The 21465-nt window shown below is 46.2% G+C and overlaps 1 protein-coding gene across 1 annotated transcript in view; it reads left to right on the top strand.

Moving 5' to 3' along the window:
• Positions 1 to 16145, top strand: part of robo3 (roundabout, axon guidance receptor, homolog 3 (Drosophila)) — a 342818-nt gene extending 326673 nt beyond the window's left edge. The window contains 1 exon segment of the mRNA XM_038779342.1: positions 13590 to 16145. Within this exon segment, the coding sequence (XP_038635270.1) occupies positions 13590 to 13601 (12 nt within the window). The 3' untranslated portion in view covers positions 13602 to 16145.
• The last annotated feature ends 5320 nt before the right edge of the window (positions 16146 to 21465 follow it).

The raw sequence follows: 21465 nt of genomic DNA, 5'->3' as shown, positions 1-21465 counted from the left end.
TAATTCCTGTATCTGTGCAGATTGGCTTAGTACAGTGATTCCTGTATCTGTGCAGATTGGCTCAGTATAGTAATTCCTGTATCTGTACAGATTGGCTCAGTACAGTAATTCCTGTATCTGTACAGATTGACTCAGTGCAGTAATTCCTGTATCTGTGCAGATTGGCTCAGTACAGTAATTCCTGTATCTGTGCAGATTGGCTCAGTGCAGTAATTCCTGTATCTGTACAGATTTGCTCAGTGCAGTAATTCCTGTATCTGTACAGATTGACTCAGTGCAGTAATTCCTGTATCTGTGCAGATTGGCTCAGTATAGTAATTCCTGTATCTGTACACACTGGCTCAGTACAGTAATTCCTGTCACTGTACAAATTGGCTAAGTACAGTAATTCCTGTATCTGTACAGACTGGCTCAGTACAGTGGTTCCTGTACCTGTACAGAGTGGTTCAGTACAGTAATCCCCGTATCTGGTCAGATTGGCTCAGTACAGTAATTCCAGTATCTGAGTCTATTGGCTCAGTACAGTAATTCCTGTATCTGTGCAGATTGGCTCAGTACCGTAATTCCTGCATCTGTGCTGATTGGCTCAGTACAGTGATTCCGGTATCTGTGCAGATTGGCTCAGTACAGTAATTCCTGTATCTGTGCAGATTGGCTCAGTGCAGTAATTCCTGTATCTGTACAGATTTGCTCAGTACAGTAATTCCTGTATCTGTGCAGATTGGCTCAGTACAGTAATTACTGTATCTGTACACACTGGCTCAGTACAGTAATTCCTGTCACTGTACAAATTGGCTAAGTACAGTAATTCCTGTATCTGTACAGCCTGGCTCAGTACAGTGGTTCCTGTACCTGTACAGATTGGTTCAGTACAGTAATCCCCGTATCTGGTCAGATTGGCTCAGTACAGTAATTCCAGTATCTGAGTGTATTGGCTCAGTACAGTAATTCCTGTATCTGTGCAGATTGGCTCAGTACAGTAATTCCTGTATCTGTGCTGATTGGCTCAGTACAGTGATTCCTGTACCTGTACTGATTGGCTCAGTACAGTGATTCCTGTATCTGTACAGATTGGCTCAGTAGTGATTCCTGTATCTGTACAGATTGGCTCAGTACAGTAATTCCTGTATCTGTGCAGATTGGCATAGTACAGTGATTCCTGTACTTGTACAGATTGGCTCAGTACAGTGATTCCTGTACCTGTACTGATTGGCTCTGTCCAGTGATTCCGGTACCAGTACAGAATGGCTCAGTACAGTAATTCCTGTATCTGTACAGACTGGCTCAGTACGGTGATTCCTGGACCTGTACAGGTTAGCTCAGTGCAGTAATTCCTGTATTTGTGCAGATTGACTCAGCACAGTAATTTGTGTATCTGTACAGATTGGCTCAGTACTGTAATTCCTGTATCTGGACAGACTGGCTCAGTACAGTGATTCCTGTACCTGTATAGATTAGCTCAGTGCAGTGATTCCTGTATTTGTACAGATTGGCTCAGTGCAGTAATTCCTGTATCTGTGCAGATTGGCTCAGTACAGTGATTCCTGTATGTGTTCAGATTGGCTCAGTATAGTAATTCCTGAATCTGTACAGTTTGGCTCAGTCCAGTAATTCCTGTATCTGTACAGGTTGGCTCAGTACATTGATTCCTGTATCTGTGCAGATTGGCTCAGTACAGTAATTCCTGTATCTGTGCAGATTGGCTCAGTCCAGTAATTCCTGTATCATTGCAGATTTGATCAGTACAGTAATTCCTGTATCTGTACAGATTGGCTCAGTACAGTAATTCCAGTACTTGTACAGATTGGCTCAGTACAGTGATTCCTGTATCTGTACAGATTGATCAATGCAGTAATTCCTGTATCTGGACAGATTGACTCAGTACAGTAATATCTGTATCTGAACAAATTAGGTTGGTACTGCATTACCTGCATGTGCACAGTTCTGGTTAGTATCACAGTTCCTGTCCCTGTAGAGCTCTGATTATTGTGTTCATGTATTTGCTGTATCTGCTCAACTCAGAAAGATGTTGCAATATGGAAAATCAATCTTTAGTTGCACGGATCCCAAATCCAAGAAACAAAGATAGATAGGCAATGTATCTCTTAATGAGGTGTTGAAACATAGCTTTACAAGGTATAATATTGTACGAGTTAAATTATCATTTGTTGCAAAGGGTGATGAAAATTCTTTCCAGTGAATTCTCTCCAGCTGGAGGGTAAGGATTTACAGATATCGATGTTAGGAGTCCTTTAGAGGTCTATTATGTGTCTTAGATTACAAAGCTAATCACTGTATTAACATCCATTGAGCCCTCCTGCACCTTATCTACCTGATACTCCCTTAATGTGACTGCCACTGGAATGAAAAGAACAGCTTGTGAGATGGCTCTTGGCTCTAAGGCCTGCGCAGACCTGTCAAGTCTTACTTTGTGCAAAGGGCTAGCTTCAGCCTCAATTCCTTTCAGCAATTTTGTCTTTTGTTGTGCCTTTTGGCTTCTCCACAAAGGCTCTTTCATCTTGTCTGAAGATTCCAGTGGTGTATCGGTCACAGGAATGCTGTCAGTCAAGAAGTGACGGGACTGTGCTTTGTTCAAATGGGAACCTTCCAGTCTGCTTCCTCAAGCCATTATGGAGAAAATAAAATGGAAAGTCTTCAGCTGAGATTTGATCTCTGTCCTGTCTCAATCAGATCTTCAATTAGTCTGAGGCATTGCTTGTTGAATGATGCTCCTCATCAGCGGAACTTGTGCTGAGAGTCAGTCTACTGGCTTGCAAGGCCGGCAGGTAGAGTCAGCTCATTGTTGAGTGATGTTTTGTAGGTGGGATGCAATGTCGCACTCTTGCTCCCTGTCCTGTGCTGACATTCCTAAATCAAATATATCACAGCCATTTAATACGTGATGTTTCATTTGCTCAATGAGTCAACCTTGGCTCAGTGGTAGTATTCTCGCCTCTCTGTTAAATGGTCATTAATTTTGGCCCTACGCCACAGCATTGGGCATGTGTTCTAGCTTACTACTTCAGTGTAGTACTGGGGGAGTGCTGCACTGCTGGTGGTGCCGTCATTCAGATTAGACAGTAACCTGAAGTCCTGTCTTCCCAGTTGGCCATTTGTGAAAGAGCCAGTGACATTATTCGAAGAGCAGAGGAGCGCTTCCTGTGTCTGGCCAGTGTTTAGCCCTCAACCAAACATCAAAAAATAGATGTTATAATTTATTTCCTTACTGTTTATGAACCCTTTCTGTGGGCACATTGGGTGCTGTGTTTGTCTACGTTCCATGAGTGACTGCATTTCAAAGTACACCATTGGCTGTCCCACTGTGGGACGTGTTGGTGTCAGGAAAAGTGCTTCAGTTTTGTTCTTTACATTACCCTCGGCCTAGCTCAGATTAAGAAATCCCTGCTTAATAACTGTGGCATTCCCATTTCACACACCAGCTATTCTTGCAGCTGCTGAGATCGAGGGTGCCAAAATGGGAGCAGTTCTGTGGCCAGTTCGCTACTCGCAACTAAATCAGGATTTCTCAACATATGTCACCTACATCTAGCCAATAGTGGCAACTTACTTCCCAACAGTGCTGGCTGGATTTCCATCCAGGTCTCAAAGCTGTAGCCCAATGCACTGCATTAATGTAACTCTGCAATTTTGAATCCGACTCCCTTCTGTACTTTGTGAGGAAGCCTTCCCGCATATTGCACAACCTTTAGCAACAGAGTACATGAATGCAACTGGCAGACTCAATAAATTACATAGTTTAATGCAATACATTGTTTAATTTGCCTTAGGGCTTTCGTGTTGTGGAAATAATCAACAAAATAAATTAAGGCACTTAAGAAGCAAGATAAATACCCTCAAAATTGTATCAGATGGTCTGTGTAATAAAAAAGCCCTCTGAGCAACTCAAGGCTAGTGAGGGTACAGGTTTTACTTTCAGCGCAGTTCAGTGGCCTCATTGCGCTCGAGCAAGAGTGCGACAAGGCCGGTGAATAGCGGAAGAGGCCAAAAATGAGAACTGCGTTGGGCACCAAACCGTTAGCGATGCAACCAGCCCGCTCCCGTAGGTGAAATCAGGATCCTGCCGTAGCATGGCAAGAATCCAATAATCACCACTTAAGACCGATTTTCATACAATTAACGGGAGCCACCCCATATCCAACGGCCTCCCGTGATCCAACCGTCTCCCCAGCAAGTGATCATGCAGGCACCGATTAGTACTCCTTGACTTGTACTCATGCGGGCACCAATTAGTACTCCGTGAACCTGGCAGATGGACCCCTGGGAGGGACCCGAGGAGGTGAGTAGCCATCTTTGCTCACAAGCAGAGCACCCGGGGGCACTGGACCTGCTACCCCTGTGCTTGGAGGGGGTGGGGGGGGGGGGGGGGGCAATCGGGGAAGTCCAGCCTCGGTTGGGGTGGGCCGCCATGGGTGTTGGGGATATTGGAGTTGGGGGGGGTGGAGGGGTCTCTGCTGGGGGGTGGGATGGGGGAGGAACTGCGCACAAGTTTGCCATGCCAACTACTGGATCGTGTGTACCCGTTCCGGAGGCAACCCTAACTCCCACTGACCACGGAGGCCTCTGGCCATGCGGCTAAAGGTTATTGCTGATAGGGAATTGGCAATCGTAGCTAAGTGAGCACCTCACACATCCCAAGGTTCCCTTGGGTCGGCCTGCCATGTAGCATGTGGGCTTATTGCTCAGCATCCCATTCAGACCATGAAGCATGGACACTGCGCCTGAATATTGCGGGAGGCAACAGCACAGACACAGCAGCCAACATCCGAACACCCAGGGGATGGGCCCCAGCCCAGTGGATATGTCCACAGCCGGAGGATGGGTGAGTGCACCCAGTCCAGGTAACATTATATTTGGGTGTCTGGGATGCAGGGTGTGATCAGCGGCCCCACTGTGGCCGGGTCTGCATGGGCAGGGAGTGCCATGTAGGGGGTGTGGTATGTGGACAAGGGGAGCAATGGGTTAATGGAGGATCCCGGGATGGAAGACACCGCTGTTTGTCAGTCCCATACCCTCTCCCAATTCCTTACAGATATTGAACGGTATGGACGATATTTTGGACCCTGCGGATCTTGTCCTAGTGGTGCTACTGGCCGGTCAGCCAGCATTGACAGAGGCTCGAGGTGGCGGCCCATGTGCAGGGCCCCACCCCACACCCTGAGGACCTGGCCGCCCTTCAGGCCAGGGTGAGACCCAGAGAGGGAGGCCCACGATGGCCCAAGGTGTACAAGCAAATGATTGGCAGCGCGTGCCACAGGACGCTCCACCTCAACAAGCAGATGGTGCGGCACCTGTGCTATGTCCTTGCGGACTTGGCACTACGTGGAGAAGGAGGACACCCACTCCTCCTGTTACCGCAGCCCTGAACTTTTACACTTCAAGATCATTCCAGGGCTTGAGTGGGGACTTTTGTGGCATCTATCAAGCTAAAGCCCACAAGTATATCCGACAGATCATGGATGCCCTGTTTGCCTAGGCAGTGAACTATATAAACTTTGACACCGACCAGGCCCAACAAGATGCCTGGGCAACAGGATTCTCTGCCACAGGTGGAATGACCCAGGTCCAGGGGATAATAGATAGCATGCATGTCACCTTACATGCACTGGGCCATCTGGGAGTGCGCTACATCAACAGGAAGGCGCTCCATCCCCTGAACATCCAGCTCCTGTGCAATCACCACATGAAGATCATGTACATGTGTGCATGCTTTCCAGGGAGCATGCATGGTAGCTACATCCTGGAGCAGTCGGACATCCCCGGTCTTTTTGAGGACCACTCCAGGATGGCCAGTTTGCTATTGGTTGATAAGGGGTACTTGCTGGGACTTGGCTGACCACGCCCGTACGGAGACCAGTCACCAATGCGGTGATCTGTTACAACGAGGCACATGCGACCACCCTGTCTGTCATTGAATGGTGCATCAGTCTGCTCAAAGTGCGGTTCCGATGCCTCGACCATTCCAGTGGTGCCTTGCAGAACACCCGCTGGAGGGTCGCCCGCTTTGTGGTGGTCTGCTATGCTCTCCACAATCTGGCACAGCAGCGGGGCAACGTGCTGGAGGTGGAGGAGGAGGAACATGTGGCTACCTCAAAGGAGGAGGAGGAGGACGATGAGGAGGCGCTGGACCAGGAGGGGCTGGTGGACGATGATGGTGAGGAACCAGAGGACCAACCGGAGGCTGAGGGACAAGCGGCAGCGACAAGGATCCGGCAAGTCCGGAGGGCCAGGGAGGTCCTTATCAGCACTCGCTTCACGTAGGACTTGGTGTTATCTGTCATTGCTACCCCTCCCTCCCCCTTCCCCATCCCTCTGTGCCCCCTCCCCACCCTCACCATCCTCCCCACTCCCCCATTTCCCACTCTACCAAAGTCTGTGTTATATCAATGCAGGGTAGGGACTATGTCGGCACTGTCAGCGGGCCACCATCGCGGGCAGATTTTGATGATAACCTGCAGAGAGCTGAGTGCTGGTGCTCCTCCATCTATGCCATAGTCTGACCCCTGGCTTTCTGCTGCATGCTCATTCACACCCATCACCTGCACGCCGTGTGCTGGGGGTGGGAGGGAATCCAAGATCCTCATGTCAAGGGAGATGGGGCAAGGTTTTGTGATCAGCCCGCATTGCAGAAGAAAGTGGTTGTGGTGAAAGTTTTTTAATGCCTTTCAAATAAGTATCCACCAGTGCTCCACTCTCCCGATGGTGTTGCCCTCTCCCCTCCCCACCACCGTCTCACCCTCCTTACACCATACCTCCCCTCCCTCTCAGTGATCCACAATGTACTTCGCCTTCTGTGCTCTACCACTGCGTCTAGCTGTTTTCCCAGGTTGTACATCAGAGGAGGAGGCAGCCTGCTGATTACCATGTCCCGTGGCCTTCGATGCCGCTGGTGGGCGTGCTCTGGGGGCTCTGGGACTGGAGGCCCCGGCGCACACCCGCCGGTGGCACATGCACAGCCGTGCCGCACTGCACCAGGTTCTGACTGTGAGGTGCAGCTTCATCAGAGGGGTGGAACCCGGGGGAGCTAGTGGCCACCATTGCCACTCCATAGGATGAGTCCTGGTTGGCACCCAGTGCCCCCTCCTCCTGGTCGGTGTCCACAGGTCCCTGGGGTTCACCTTGGGATGGAGGGGTAGCTGCTCCTGTGTCAGCTGGCTCTGCCGGCCCTGGTGGCTCCCCAATGTCTGTACCATGGTGTCGATGCCCTTGGGAATGCTTTACAATGATTGGGACATGCTCTGCAGTGCCTCGGCAATGCCCACCTGCAACAGGGACAAGCTCCGCAGGACCTCGGCTATTCCATCTCCGACTGGGACATATCCCGCGGAGCCTCATCAGGGTCCGCCTGGTATTGGGTCCTGTCCCCCAGCGAGTCAGGTAGTCTACTGAGGCCCTCAGCCATGGCCGTCACCCACTGCGCTCCGCCTTGGACACCTCCACTCATGCTCTGTGGAAATATTCACTGCCTCGTTCCCGCTGCCATTCCACCAACATTATCTTCAGAAAGGCCTGCTGTTCAGTAGCCGGAATACCTGCCTATTTCAAGCATGGGCCTTTTTTTACGCAGAGACACAAATGGACAGAGCTGCAATCAAACGTGGGGTGGGGAGTAAAAAGCTAAGCACTCAGTTACAGGATTAGGAGGAGGAGGAGCAGGAGTGCATCTTTAGGCTCCATACAAATAACCTGGGTCTGCCACACTGGATTCTTCACCACTTCTAAACTTCAAGCTCGTTTGCCTTGATGCCAGCTGGGTTGGCCTCGAGGTGGTCCAACACTGACTTGGACATATACCTCTGTCGCTTCATTATCACTCGGTCAATATCTGACACAATCACGGGAGCACCATCACCACAATTACGGCAAATATTCACGGAGAAGTTCCAATGCCAACTTGTCAAGGTAATGGATGTGGCCTTTCCAACATTGCCACATCCTGTAAACTATTTTTTAAATATCATGGCAGATCCTGTATCTTGAAGAGCAAGGGTGGCAAATCATATGCAGAACATAATAGTCAAATCTCAAGGAAATGAGTTTTGTCCAATTTTCCTCCTGGCCAAAGTAACTAATCTTCATCTTGTTGTCCAGAATGTTATCACAGGAAAGACATCGTTTGTAATCTAACGACCGCGCCCACCTCAGGACGTGACTTGGCCGGTAAATCCCACGAGAGACAATTCGCAAGATTTACTCAGCTCGTTATGCCTCGCAAGATCTAACGGAATCTCACGCGATGTCGCGATCTGGATCCCGCCCATTCAAGTGTGCGGTAAGGCACACCTGAATATACACTCACCGGAGTTACCCAAGGCACCGGTCTAACCCCTGTGCCTCAGAGACCCTGAGTGAGCACCAGTTAGCACTGGTCTCCATCCACGTGGACCAGGCATACTGACACTTGGGGGGGGGGGTCTCCCAGACAATCAGGGACCACTGAGTGGTCAGGCTCTGGGCAGGGTGGTACCCTAACAACCCTGATGCCACCTTGACACCCTGACAGTGCCGCCTGGGTGCCACTGACAGGCTGGTGGTGCCTGGGTGACATGTTTCCTGTGCTGAGGCTTGGGCCTGGGGGTGCCCTGTCCTTATGAGATGGGGTGCTGGGGGCACAATGTCCCCTTTATAGGTGAGTTGGGACATTGGGGTGGTCCAGAGGCTGTGGTGGGGGGTCTCGAGATTGGGGCGCCATTTAAAAGTGCTGCCCCAATCTCTTGCTGTGCTGGCGAGCAGAGCTTGTTAGTGCAGGAAATGGGACTGAGTGTAGCCTCGGTGGGACATTTGTCACCGAGGCCCCAAAGTGAAGCAGAGTCAGAAAACACCCAGCTAAACACGCTCGACACGAGAGTCTGTTTCATTTCCGTTAAATTAGTCATTTTCAAACTCAGGGTTGCAACTCCCGGGTGGCTCATGTGCGTGTGTTGGGATGGTCACATGGCCAATCACGGGAAGTAGTGCCCAATGGTCGCACCGTCTTTTAAGAGTGCCTTCTGCGACCGGCTTTCAGAATGCCGGCGTCCCGCGCATGTGTGCCCCCTCAGCAGTGCGCAGGCCCGGAGCTCAGCAGGGAAGACCGCTCCTCCTGACCTAGCAGCAGATTTTTAAAAATCGATGCTGTCTTCCAGCCTGGAGCGATGGCAGAGAGCAGGTCACTCACCCCGAACACTGACATCACATGTTCTGGGCTGAAGAGAGAATCCTCCATTTTGTCAGCAGCAAAAGCAAGCAACAGGACCGAAGAATTTAAAATGGATGGTTTCGTAATAACGAAGAGAGGGCCAGAGATACAAACTGGCCAGGATCTCACAACTAAATATGCTGGAGAGAGCGGCTGAGGAGGGACCGCAGCAGGCCAAGCAGTGCTGGTGTGAGTTCCGAGGCTTCTGGTGAACAGCCCATTAACAAGAAGCCGAAATCAGGAACAAAGCAGTGTAAAGATGCTTTTTTGAGGTATGGCTTTATTAATTGTGCCAGTGTAAATCAGGATGCGAAGCCCATGTGTGTTATATGCAGGGAAGTACTGGCAAATGTAAGTTTAAAACCCTGAAAACTTCAAAGGCATTTGAAGAAGAAGCACGGTGAGTTCGAGGACATACCTCTTGATTTTCTTTCAACGGATGCGGTGAGAACTTAAATCGTCAGCTGAAGTCCTTAGCAGAAATGTAACATTGTATGACAAAGCAAGTGAGATAGTGAGGACCAAGCAAGCTCACCTGTTGCATTAAAGGTGAGCAAAAATGATGGCTTGCCAAGGCTGGCCAGCGTGGGTTGCGAAGGTCAGTCGGCATGAGTCGCAAAGGTCAGCTGGTATGGGTCGCGAAGATCGTCCGGCATGGGTTGTGAAAGTTGGCTGGTGTGGGTTGTGAAGGTTACCCAATATGGGTCCCGAAGAAGGGCCGGTTGGTAAAAATGGGTCCCGGGCAGAAAGGTTTGAAAAATACTGCGTTAAATCACACGCAATCATGTCAATTGGAGTTCTTTGTTTACAAAATTGTTTGCAAAATTTTTCATCTTGTTCTGACAAAAAAATAGCCTTTTCAGGAACATAAAATGCTGCAGGGAATGGACCAAATATACCACAATTCTTCTGTTAAAAACTTTTGGACAAGGTTGCTTGGCATATACTGGGGCTACTATGAGAGCATGTGTAGATGCTGTGACAAGACCCGTAAACGAAGATAAATTTAATGCACATTGCTCACTTACAAGATCCCTGAAACCCCTGGCAGGGTCTTTATGTTCACATCTGCTCTAACATTAATGAGTTTCGCCATTGTTACTATCTAGACTTTTGTGGCCTTAGAGGCCTCAGTTATAAATAGCAGAATTTTCTCTGTCAAAATATTATTTCCTAGCAGCAAAAAACTTGCCAAATTCAACAGTCATCATTATTTTATATTAATTTATTAAAGTTATCTAAAAGTATCCAGCCTGTTATATTCGACTCAGTTTGTCCTCTGAAGCATCTACGTATGATAAATGTCTCCTATTTCTTTACAGACAGTTCATACCCTAAAGGGAAAGAGATTGTATTAAGCTATCTTGAAGTCTAATGAATTGAACATGCTTTTAATATATGAATTACATACGTAAGGATAGACTTCAAAGTGTGTGCTGTGTCTGCATATTTTCTTCACTGCCTAAGGTCAGAATATTAGAAAAATGTGAAACGGAATCAAATATCAGGGATTGTGCAATTCGATCGCCTAATGACCCGAAGGAAACCTGTTCCTATTTTTTTGGGTCTCCCGTGGGAAACTGTTGCTTTAACAGAATTTTATCTTTGCAATGCATAACAGGCATCTTTAAAAGATTTATTTAAGCCTGTAATCACATCCCCTCTCCCCCCCAACCCCACCCCATCCTCCCACCCCCAACTGAGAACCAGGGTTCCTGGTTTCTGAGCAGGTGTCTGTGGGATCCAATGACAGTAACTATCTCCCAAAAGTTGTATGTCGTGTCTGGTGGGTTTGTGGACTGGGGGTGGTGAAGGGGACATGGAGGAAGTACAGTGTGGTGCGTTTAAGAGCACTGAGCTGCAAATCCCCCTGACAAATTGTCATTCTGCTCTACTCGATAGAATAAACATTCAGTGGGGGAGTGACAGTCACAAAATTGATTGACTCAATAGTTCAAAAGTTGAAGTCCGTTCTTTGCCTATTAGGCAAGCGTGCAACTAACTGTTACAATTCAAACTAGAAAGCTCTCCAATATTATACCCTTCACCAGCACCCCATGGATCAACTGAACAATGCCTAGGCGACACGGTAGCACAGTGGTTAGCATTGTTGTTTCACAGCGCCAGGGTCCCAGGTTCGATTCCCGGCTTGTGTCACTGTCTTTGCAGTGTCTGCACATTCTCCCCGTGTCTGCGTGGGTTTCCTCCGGGTGCTCCGGTTTCCTCCCACTATCCCAAAAGACGTGCTGTTAGGTAATTTGGACTTTCTGAATTTTCCCTCTGTGTATCCGAACAGGCGCTGGAATGTGGCGACTAGGAGCTTTTCACAGTAACTCTCTGCAGTGTAAGTCTACTTGTGACAATAGAGATTATTATAAATATCTGCTGATCATAAATAAGGAATATTGAGAAAATATAAACGGAAAATATCAACGGATAAAATAAACGGCCAAGCAGCATCTGTGGAGTGAAAAGGATCACCTTTGATCAAGACTGGAAGCAGTTAAAGATGTGAAAGGTTTTAATCAAATTCAGAAGCAGAAAAGGATTGGCTGAGAGGTGCAGGGGTAAGCCAAGCGAAGGTCTGTGATAGGGTGGAAGACACTAGAGGTGAAGTACCAAAAGGGGAAATTCAATGGAATTGCCATCATTGAATCCTCCGCTAGCAACATCCTGGGGTTAATGTTGACCAGAAACTGAAGTGAACTGGCCATATAAATGCTGTGGCCAAAGAGCAGGCCGGAAATTCTGTGGCAAGTAACTCATCTCCTGATTCCCCAAAGCCTGTCCACCACCTACAAGACAGGAGTGTGATGGAAAACTCTCCACCTGGCTGAATGAGTGCAGCTAAAACTACAACACTGAAGAAGCCCGACACAATCCAGGACAAAGCAACTGGTGTAACCATCAACCCATCCACCACCTTACATATTCATTCCCTCTACCACCGATGCACAGTGACTGCAGTGTGTACCATTTCTAAGATGCACTGCAGCAGTTTGCCAAGGTTTTTCAAAAGAACCTTCCCAATCCATGACCTCCACCATCTAGAAGGTCAAGGGGAGCAGGTGCATTGGAACATTCCCACCTACAGGTTCCCCTCCAAGCGGCTCAGGATCCTGACTTGGTTTCTGCTCCATCACTGTTGCTGGGTCAAAATCCCAGACCCCATCCCTAACAGCACCATGGGTGTACCTACACCACCAGATTGCAGCAGCTTACAAAAGTAACTCACCACCACCTTCTCAAGGGCATTTAGGGATGGGCAAAAATGCTGCTTTGCCACTAACTCTCATGTCCCATGAAAGATTGGAAGAAATGCACTCAAATATGCACCAAGATGAAAAGGGCAGGAGAACAGATAAGGTAAATCAGGAAAAAAATGAGTGGGTGGCCATAAGCTTTTGTTTTCGAAGTCTGTAGTTTGTTGGAGGAAGGGGAAAGGGGGAGAAGTGAAGGTTTGAACAAACAATGCAACGTCTCGTTTTCACGAAGGGGAGAGGAAGAGGACAGGAGGGCATATTAAAGATCTGGGGAGAACAGGCTTACAAAGGAGCACCGACTGTAGAGATATGGATGAAACTGTGGAGCAGGTACACTGCATGATCATATTGTCCACAGGAACGAAAACAGGCCTCTCAGTTCCTCAAACCTACTCCGCCATTCTGATGTCATGGCTGATCTGTATCTTTACTCAATTTACCCGCCTTGATTTCCCCTTTACTTAACAAAAATCTAGAAATCTGTTCTAAAATGTTCAATTGTTAGCCTTTCCTGTCAGCTTTTGGGGAGTGATTTCCACGCTTTTGATACCCTCGATGTTAAGACGTTCTTCCAGATATCCTGGGCTGGATTCTCCGTCGGCGGGATTCTCCGTTTCACCGGCAACATACATGCCCACGGATTTCCTGACGGCGTGGAGGTGCCCACAATGGGAAACCCCATTGGCCAGCTGCCGGGATGGAGAATCCCGCTGCCGGCGTGTGCGCGCCGCACCAGAAAGCGGGTGAGGCGGGATGGAGGATCCCGCTCCCCAGCTCTAATTTTAAACCCCTTGTTCTGCATTTTTCCATTCAAGGAAACAATTTCTCTCTATCTACCATATTGAATCCTGTAATTGTCTTAAACACTCAAGGAAATATATGTCATAGGCGAGATTCTCCAGTCCCGTCCATGGTGGGGACCCGTTGCGAGCCAGAACGGAAAATTTGGCGTTCCAACCAAAACTCCATTCACTTTCAGCAGCACCGGGAAATCCCAGCCGTGAATGAGGACAAAATATTTTGGCACTTGTCTATGCAACCTGCTCTCTTTTTGCCTCATCATTCTGTAGTGTTGGATTCTGCTGACGATTAACGCTTATAATGTGTTTTTTTTTGGGGGGGGTTTGCAGGACAAGAGATGAGCTGAAGACAAGAGTGTACAGAAGAATCAGGCAGTAGGTAAAGTGTCTTCAGAGGCACCACCCACCTTCCATTCACTCGGCCTGTACAGAATGATTTGCCTTGAAAAAATTTGAATTTTGAAATTTGAGAAACAAACGTTTTACCTTTAATTTATGACATGTCGCTGGACATCAGGAAAATCCATGTTAACTTTGTAAATAATTGGGAATTATTTTGTTTTCGTTTCTAAGCATTTCCTGGCCTTCTGGTGAACGTATTTATAAATGAAAAAAAAAAGATAATGTTGGATATTATAAGGTTATTGTCTGAATGTGCCAATCTTTTTCAATAGCAAGTATGCGTCTAACAGACTGAATTAAAAATATATATATATTTGCACTCTGTAAAACACAAGCACAACGCATTCTGGATCCGTCCATCTGATCCCATAGGCCACAGAGCAGCCATATTGGAAAATACTGCTGGGCTTCCTCTTATTGGATAGGGTAACTGCTGCCTGCATGTCCTATGAATGCTCCCGTCTGTGCACTGAGATGATGCTTTAATAGCGGACTGCAATACTGAAGTGAATATGCGTTGGAACAAGCGTTAGTTAGTGCCCACTCCGTGAGAACAGTACTGTGTGAAAAGAAGTCATGATGGAAGGGCAGTGGCTGCTGGCATTAAGTTTTAATGAGAATGAATGTAGCCTGATATTTTGTTGTATTAAAAACATTTCGTACAAATGTTCATTAGATAAAATATGAGTGGTTATTTATCTAGAGTTATATAGATCCATGTATGGTCTGACCCTCACGGAAGTAAACTGCTCATTGCCTGAAAGTTTTAAAAAATGGAGATCTGACTCGGTCGAAAACTGGGATTTTGTCACATCTTAAATGAAAGATGGGTATGAGTAATTGAAGAGATAGTTTTTCAACTTAACTCTCCTCCTAGAGAGTCTCATTAATTAGAATATCAGACACAAAGGAAAACGGTGCCATTTTGTAGTCAACCCAATCTTCTGCCTATTATTAAGCAGAAAAGGTGGCAGGGTCATGGAATGGCTTCAGAAAATATCAGGCCTCATATTTCAATCAGTGCTGCAGTGCATGGATCTCTACATCGAGTGCACTAATTTGTAAGATTGGTTGGTTTGAGGTGTCACGTAAGATTATTTAAGCTCCTTCCCCAAACAAGGTTTGCACATCACTGAATTGGGCCCTGGCCTCTGTCAGGTCTTTCTCTGACTCTTTGTTAAAGATAGCTGACAATATATAGCATCTAACACGAGTGCACATCTGAGGAAAGTAGAGGTGTAACTAGCGGAACTGTGGTTCCTGCAATATTTCAACTAGTTAATGGGCTGTCCAGGGTTGAAACAAGCAAGACACAACAAGGATGGCACAGGACTGATCGCTAGTCTGTCTTGGGTAGGCCAATTGCATCACCCCAGCAGGAGTAAAAGCCTACCTTTCTATCAGCCAACTCCTGCTCCGACGTGTGTGAATTCAAAGCAAGACATGATTGTGTTTAGTTTGGTTTGATGCCTCTCACCTCCCACGCTATTTAATTAGCCTTCTGAAGTCCATAGAAGTGTCCCAGCGTATCAAGGTTTAAGGCAAAAGAGAGACAAAATTTGAGAAAGTATGAAACTCGATGGGTGAGCTTTTGAATTAATGATCTTGGGAGTTCTGCAAAATATAAGAAAATAGCCTCCACATTCACACATAAAAGTTAACATATTGGAAAGCCCATACTTTGAGCAGGAAACCACACTCATGCTCCTTGCAGGCATGGACGGAAACCCAGAATCAAAAAAGGTATCTTCGAACATAGAAAATAAGGAAAATCCCCCAATATAGAGGACAGCCATTTTAATAGAGAGCCTTCACAATTGCTAGGTATGCTGGGATAGGCCGTCCTCCATTGTGCCTGTTTCATTCAATCTCCATGAGAGAAAGTAGCAGGAATCCCATAACATGTATAGTTGTATGATCGTAACCCTGATATAGTGCAGGAATATTGATAGATACACACATTTCTCAAGAGCTCCGAAATTGTCGCTACTCCAACACAACCGTGTACAATGCAAAGTGGCTGCGCAAACTTTTGTTAAGGGGGTGAGTTGCATTATTTGTGGATGTATTTGGATCATGTCACAGGCAGAGGGAATAGTGACTCAAAAACCTGAGGTGCTTTGCTAACACAGGATGGTTCGAAGATTTGTTTGTAGGTCCCTCATGACCATTGTGCAGTTTGCTTGCTGCTTTATAGAGGTAAAACAAAATGAATGAGCTTGAGAAATTACATCCATGCAAAGGAGTCATGAATAAGAAAGCTCAAAGCCCAATGGTAGGATTGGTCAACACTCAATTATTTCAGTCCCTCTGAAACATTTGAAAGCGTTCTGGTGTTTTTCTGTTATTCATTTACAGTGTAAAGTTAAATTGTACCAAAAATAATGTTATTGTTAGACCTGACCAAAAATATTCTGGTTTTCTCTAACCCGAAGACTATAATTTTTTTAAAGAATTAAACATTTTAAAGAAGCAAAATAAAAATGCCTTTGTTCCTTTTCGGTGTCTGATATGTGTCAGTCTAGTGTGTTAATGTCAATGCAAACATGTGAGCCTGTTGATGAGTATGACTGGGTATTACCATACATAAGTGTGTCCATGGGGGAATATATCAATGTATTAAAACACGAAAAGATTTGTTGTGCAGTCAGAGGCCAATTGGCCCATCAGGTCCGTGCCGGGCATAAGATAGCTTTCCAGCCTAATCAAACCTTCCAGCTTTTGGTCCATAACCCTGGAGGTTATGACACCTCCAGTGCACAGCCCAATATTTTACACTTTAAATGGAATGAGGGTTTCTGCTTCTACCACCCTTTCAGGCAATGAGCTCCAAACCCTCACCACTCTATGGGTGAAAAAATTACTCACTCTCCTTCTAACAATTGCTTTCAATCTATGCCTCTGATATTGTCTCCACTGCTTATAGAAATAGCTCCTTCCTATTCACTCTTTCTCAGTCCCACATTATTTTATGCACCTCAATGAATCTCCCCTCAGCCTCTATATTATTCTGAAGAAATCACAATCAGCCCGTACAGTCTTTCCTCGTTGCTAAATTTTTCCATCCTTGTAAACTTACACACTGCCCACTGTGACACATACATTGCCACAGGCAACATCCTTGTACATTTCTTCTGTGCCCTTCCTAGTGTGATCACATCCTTCCTGTAATGTGCTCCAGCTGCAGTCTGACTAATATTTTATTCATTTCTAGCATTAGCTCCTGACTCTTATGCTTTAGGCCTTGGTCAATGGAGAAAAGTATCCTGATTACCTTCTTGACCGCCTTATCTTGATATCTTCAGGGATCTGTGGACTTATATTCCCGCAGTCTCTCAATTTTTCTCTACTTTTCAAAACCCTACTGCTGTCTCAGTGAGTGTGTCAATGTCTACACATATCAGGGTAAATGTGCATGTATCAATGTGATTTGATCGGTATGCGTGTGTGCAATGCTACACGTCAGTTTGAGTGTTCACGTTTGTGCGCATATCAATGTGAGTCTGCATGTGTTAATGTGAAAGGACATAGAGTCCATAGAATCCCTAAAAAGCAGAAGGAGGCCATTCGTCCTATCGGGTCTGCACTCTGAAAGAGCACCCCACCTAGGCCCACTCCTCGCCCTATTCCCATAACCCCACCAACCTTTGGACTATTGGGGCAATTTAGCATGGCCAATCCACTGAACATGGATGTCAGTCAATCTGTGTCAGACCAAATGTGTGCATCAATCTGAATTCTGTGTTATGGCATCACTGAGGGAGTACTTGCTGAGTGTGTGCAGAAGTTTGAGCATGCACCAATGGGTAAGTTAGCATCAGAGTGTGTGTCAGTGTCATTGTGTGTGTCTGTATCAGTGAAAATGCATTAGCAGAGTGGGTACCAGTAGGCAAATATACATCAGTGTGAATGAATTGCAGTCTGTATTCCCTATGTGTATGCGTGTACGTGTGTCAGTATGAAATGTGAGTATGCCTGCATGTCAGTGTGAATGAGTACGTGGCAGTGTATGTGTTACAGTATGCAGGATATACATTTTCACAGTTATGTCAGTAAAATGTGTATATAACTGAGATTAGGCTGGCCAGCTATTCCAGCTTGCCTCATGGCAATGTTTAAATGAAGTGTTTCAAAACAGGATGTTCTGCAGATTCCTACATTTGGATATCTGCCCTTTAAATATTAAATACTCGTAAACACTCATTAAGCTCAAATCTGCAACATTTATACTGAATTTCCCATACTTAATACAGATACTGCCATTGAGTTGTTTATACTGGATTACCTACACTGAGTGACTGATACCGAATTGTTTCTATTGCATTACTTATATTGAGTTACACTATTACAGAGTTACTTAGCCTTCCACGACCTCAGGATGACCCATCACGATTCACAGACAATGAAGTACTTTTGTGAAGTATAATCACTTGTTAAGATGTATGAATCATGGCAGCCAATCTGTGCACAGAAAGCTCCCACAAACCGAGATTAGATAAAGGGGCTACATTTGGCCTTTGGTGATTGGCACCAAACAACAGCGAATTGATCACATGTTTAAACGTATCACACCCTGCCCTTGATTTCTTTTCCCAGGGAAGAGTAAATTAAATTGGTGTAAAATTTACTGATTATTGCCCATGCAGCGATACCAAGACCAATTTCAACCCCAGTAACGTTTGTTAATGTTGGTTGAGGCCATTGAAAAAACATTTTTTAGTAAAGGCTGATAATGAATTACTTACACTCATATTTGAGATAAGTTATTAACAGGCAGCTAATATCTCGAAGTGACGGTGTCAAAGGAAAGTGAAAGTAGCGTCCACTGACCTCAATGTCACAAACTTTCTTTTACATTAAAATTAAACATCTCAGAACGGTTTGATTGATTCAATCCGCAAAAAAAAAACTGTTTGGCTGCAATCTTTGAGGGAACAGGCTGGGGGTCTGAACCAAACGCCCACAGATTGGGTTTCTATTGCCCATTGCAATCCTCATCAAAATCCAATGACAATACGGCAGTCTGTTGGAAGTCCCTACGACTTACTTCGGGGTAACCACTTGCATCTGGTTGACAGGAAGAGCCAAGAAGTCTGTATAACAAAGAGAAAGCTGAACAGAGTGATAACTTTTGAATTGGTCAGAACGAGTTGCTAACCTTATTCATGCAGAAAGAGATAAACCAAGATCCCTGCTCAGCCACACTGCCTTGCTAAGCAAACTGATTGAAGTGTGCAAAATTATTAGGGACATAAGCAGGGTAGATAGGAAGGAACTTTCCCCCTTAACAGAGGGGCCAATAACCATGGGCATTGATTTACAGGGGATTTGAGGAAAAACACTTTCACCCAGAGGGTGGTGGGAAGCTGGAAACTTGCTGCCTGTCAGCGTGGTAGAAACGAGAAACCTCATAACATTTCGGAAGCATTTAGATGAGCACTTGAAACGTCATAGCATACAAGACTACGGACCAAGTGCTGGAAAATGGGATCAGGATAGCTCCTTGATGGCCAGCACAGACACGATGGGCCGAAGGGCCTCTTTCTGTGCTGTAAAACTCCATGACTTTCAATTTATATTATCACAGCTGTGTTACAAGGATTGTTTTTTGTAATGGTGCAGGAACATGGACTTCTCTTTAGGTACCAGGAGTCGTCAATAGTCAGAAAGCAACAATGTAATTGAACAATGGCAGCTCAGTCTGTTCAAATCTGCCGATAAAGAAGTTCTGATCATTGAGAGGTTGGGATGTTACTGTAACAGGTTCAGATCTACTGAATGCATTTCATGCTATTATTTCTTTTCACACGAGAATATATTTGGCTGGGCCTGACTGGGATCAGATTTCTTGCATCCTGAGGAAAGTTCCGGACACCTTTAAGCCCTGGAAGCTGCGGAACCGATTCAGGGCACTGACTGCTTCATCTCCGGCTCATTCAGCAAACCGAAGCACGTGTGAAGTTTGATACCTACTGTCTGTGAACGGAATCACGTCATTCCACGACTGGAATCTCAGAGCGTGTAGAATAATGCCTTCACACCCATGGCATTATCCATACAGTGGGAATTGTGGTGTTCTTTGTGTTGCTAATTTTAAGGATGGTTGGCGTAGTGTTCACAAAGACCACAAATAGCTTTTAACTTGAACAAAACAATAAATTTATGAACACTACTGAATTGGATTCAACACTTACTCCTATATAACACACAGTTGATAACAAACATTTAATCTACACTCACCTACACCTGATCTCTACACAATAACTATGATCTGCTCTCACTCACACTGTTTCCTTCAGTCTGTCCTCTAGCTTTCTCCTCAACCTCTCACCCACAATGCACAGCATTGATGCCTTATATAGTTGTACATGTTTCATTTTCATTTTTCACATCTAGCTCCCTCGAGTGGTTTATTTAGACATTACATTAACCCTTTCAGTTCTTTGCATTCATGATAATGTCACAGGAATAAGTCCCTTAATCTTCACCCACCTACACACATGTATTAACTTGGCACAACAGTCAGGAAAATTCAGGCAGAGACCTTGTCAGGGTTGAGATCTCAATTGAGGAAAGTGGAAGGCTAGGCATAGAGAAAAGGTGGGGGTAGGAGGGATGTGCCCCCAATTTCCTTTTCACTGGTTGGCTATGCAGTCACATGCAGCGAGGCATTTTTCCAGTTACCCCTCTTGAAGCTGGAGGGTCAATCAGAGGCTTTGCAACTTGAGAGGAGCAGCCAGCTGAAAGAAAGAGTAAGTGACTGAGAGGGTGCTTCAACGTGGAGGACATAAACCTTTTCAAAGCTTTAAATTAAAATCAGAAAAAAACAGCCAGGCCTCCACGTTAGTGTTGGGGCACAGGGGCAAGGGGGTGGTGAGTCCCTCTGCTGGGTGGTCTTTGATGCATTTGTGCCTATGGGCCAAGGGTGGCTCTGAAGTTGATCAGCAGCAATACTCAAAGGCATGGGCAATTTCAAGGCTGGAGGCCACTCTCTCCCAGAGACTGGCAGTAGGGAAAAAGCCTGGGATTTTATAGAATGTACAGTGCAGGAGGAGGCCATTCGGCCCATCGAGTCTGCACCGGCTCCTGGAAAGAGCACCCGACCCAAGGTTAACACCTCCACCCGATCCCCATAACCCAGTAACCCCACCCAACACTAAGGGCAATTTATCATGGCCAATCCACCTAACCTGCACATCTTTGGACTGTGGCAGGAAACCGGAGCACCCAGAGGAAACCCACGCACACACGGGGAGGATGTGCAGACTCTGCACAGACAGTGACCCAAGCCGGGAATCGAACCTGGGACCCTGGAGCTGTGAAGCGATTGTGCTATCCACAATGCTACCGTGCTGCCCTTTTCTGCCCCCCCCCCCCTTGCTGGGGGAATCCCCCACGGTGGATGTGAGAAGCCATTCAAATGTCCATTGACTTCGGAGAGTTCGGGCGATCCCACCGATGTGAGGGGATGAATTCCGGCCAAAGGGTGGGCCTACACTGGATTTGGCTAATACTGGATTATTTATACTGAGTCACTTAAACAAGATTATTTAAATTGACCGCTGAATTATTTAAACTGAAACTCACCCTATGTTGCCTAGACTGAGTTAAGTTGCTGGACATTAGAGGCTCAATTCTCAAGTCCCACCGGGATCAGGAAGAGAAGGCCTCTCCGTGGATTGAGGTTAAAAAGCCCTCCCCATAAGTAAAGGAAACTGCACACTCAAAGTGATTGGAAATTGTAAACATGGGAAAGATAAGACTTCCAGCTGTTCCATACTATTTCCCATCGGCACAAGAATGG

This window comes from Scyliorhinus canicula, chromosome 19 (genome assembly GCF_902713615.1).
Source record: "Scyliorhinus canicula chromosome 19, sScyCan1.1, whole genome shotgun sequence".
Taxonomy (NCBI): domain Eukaryota; kingdom Metazoa; phylum Chordata; class Chondrichthyes; order Carcharhiniformes; family Scyliorhinidae; genus Scyliorhinus; species Scyliorhinus canicula.
This window is presented reverse-complemented; position numbering and strand designations above follow the sequence as displayed.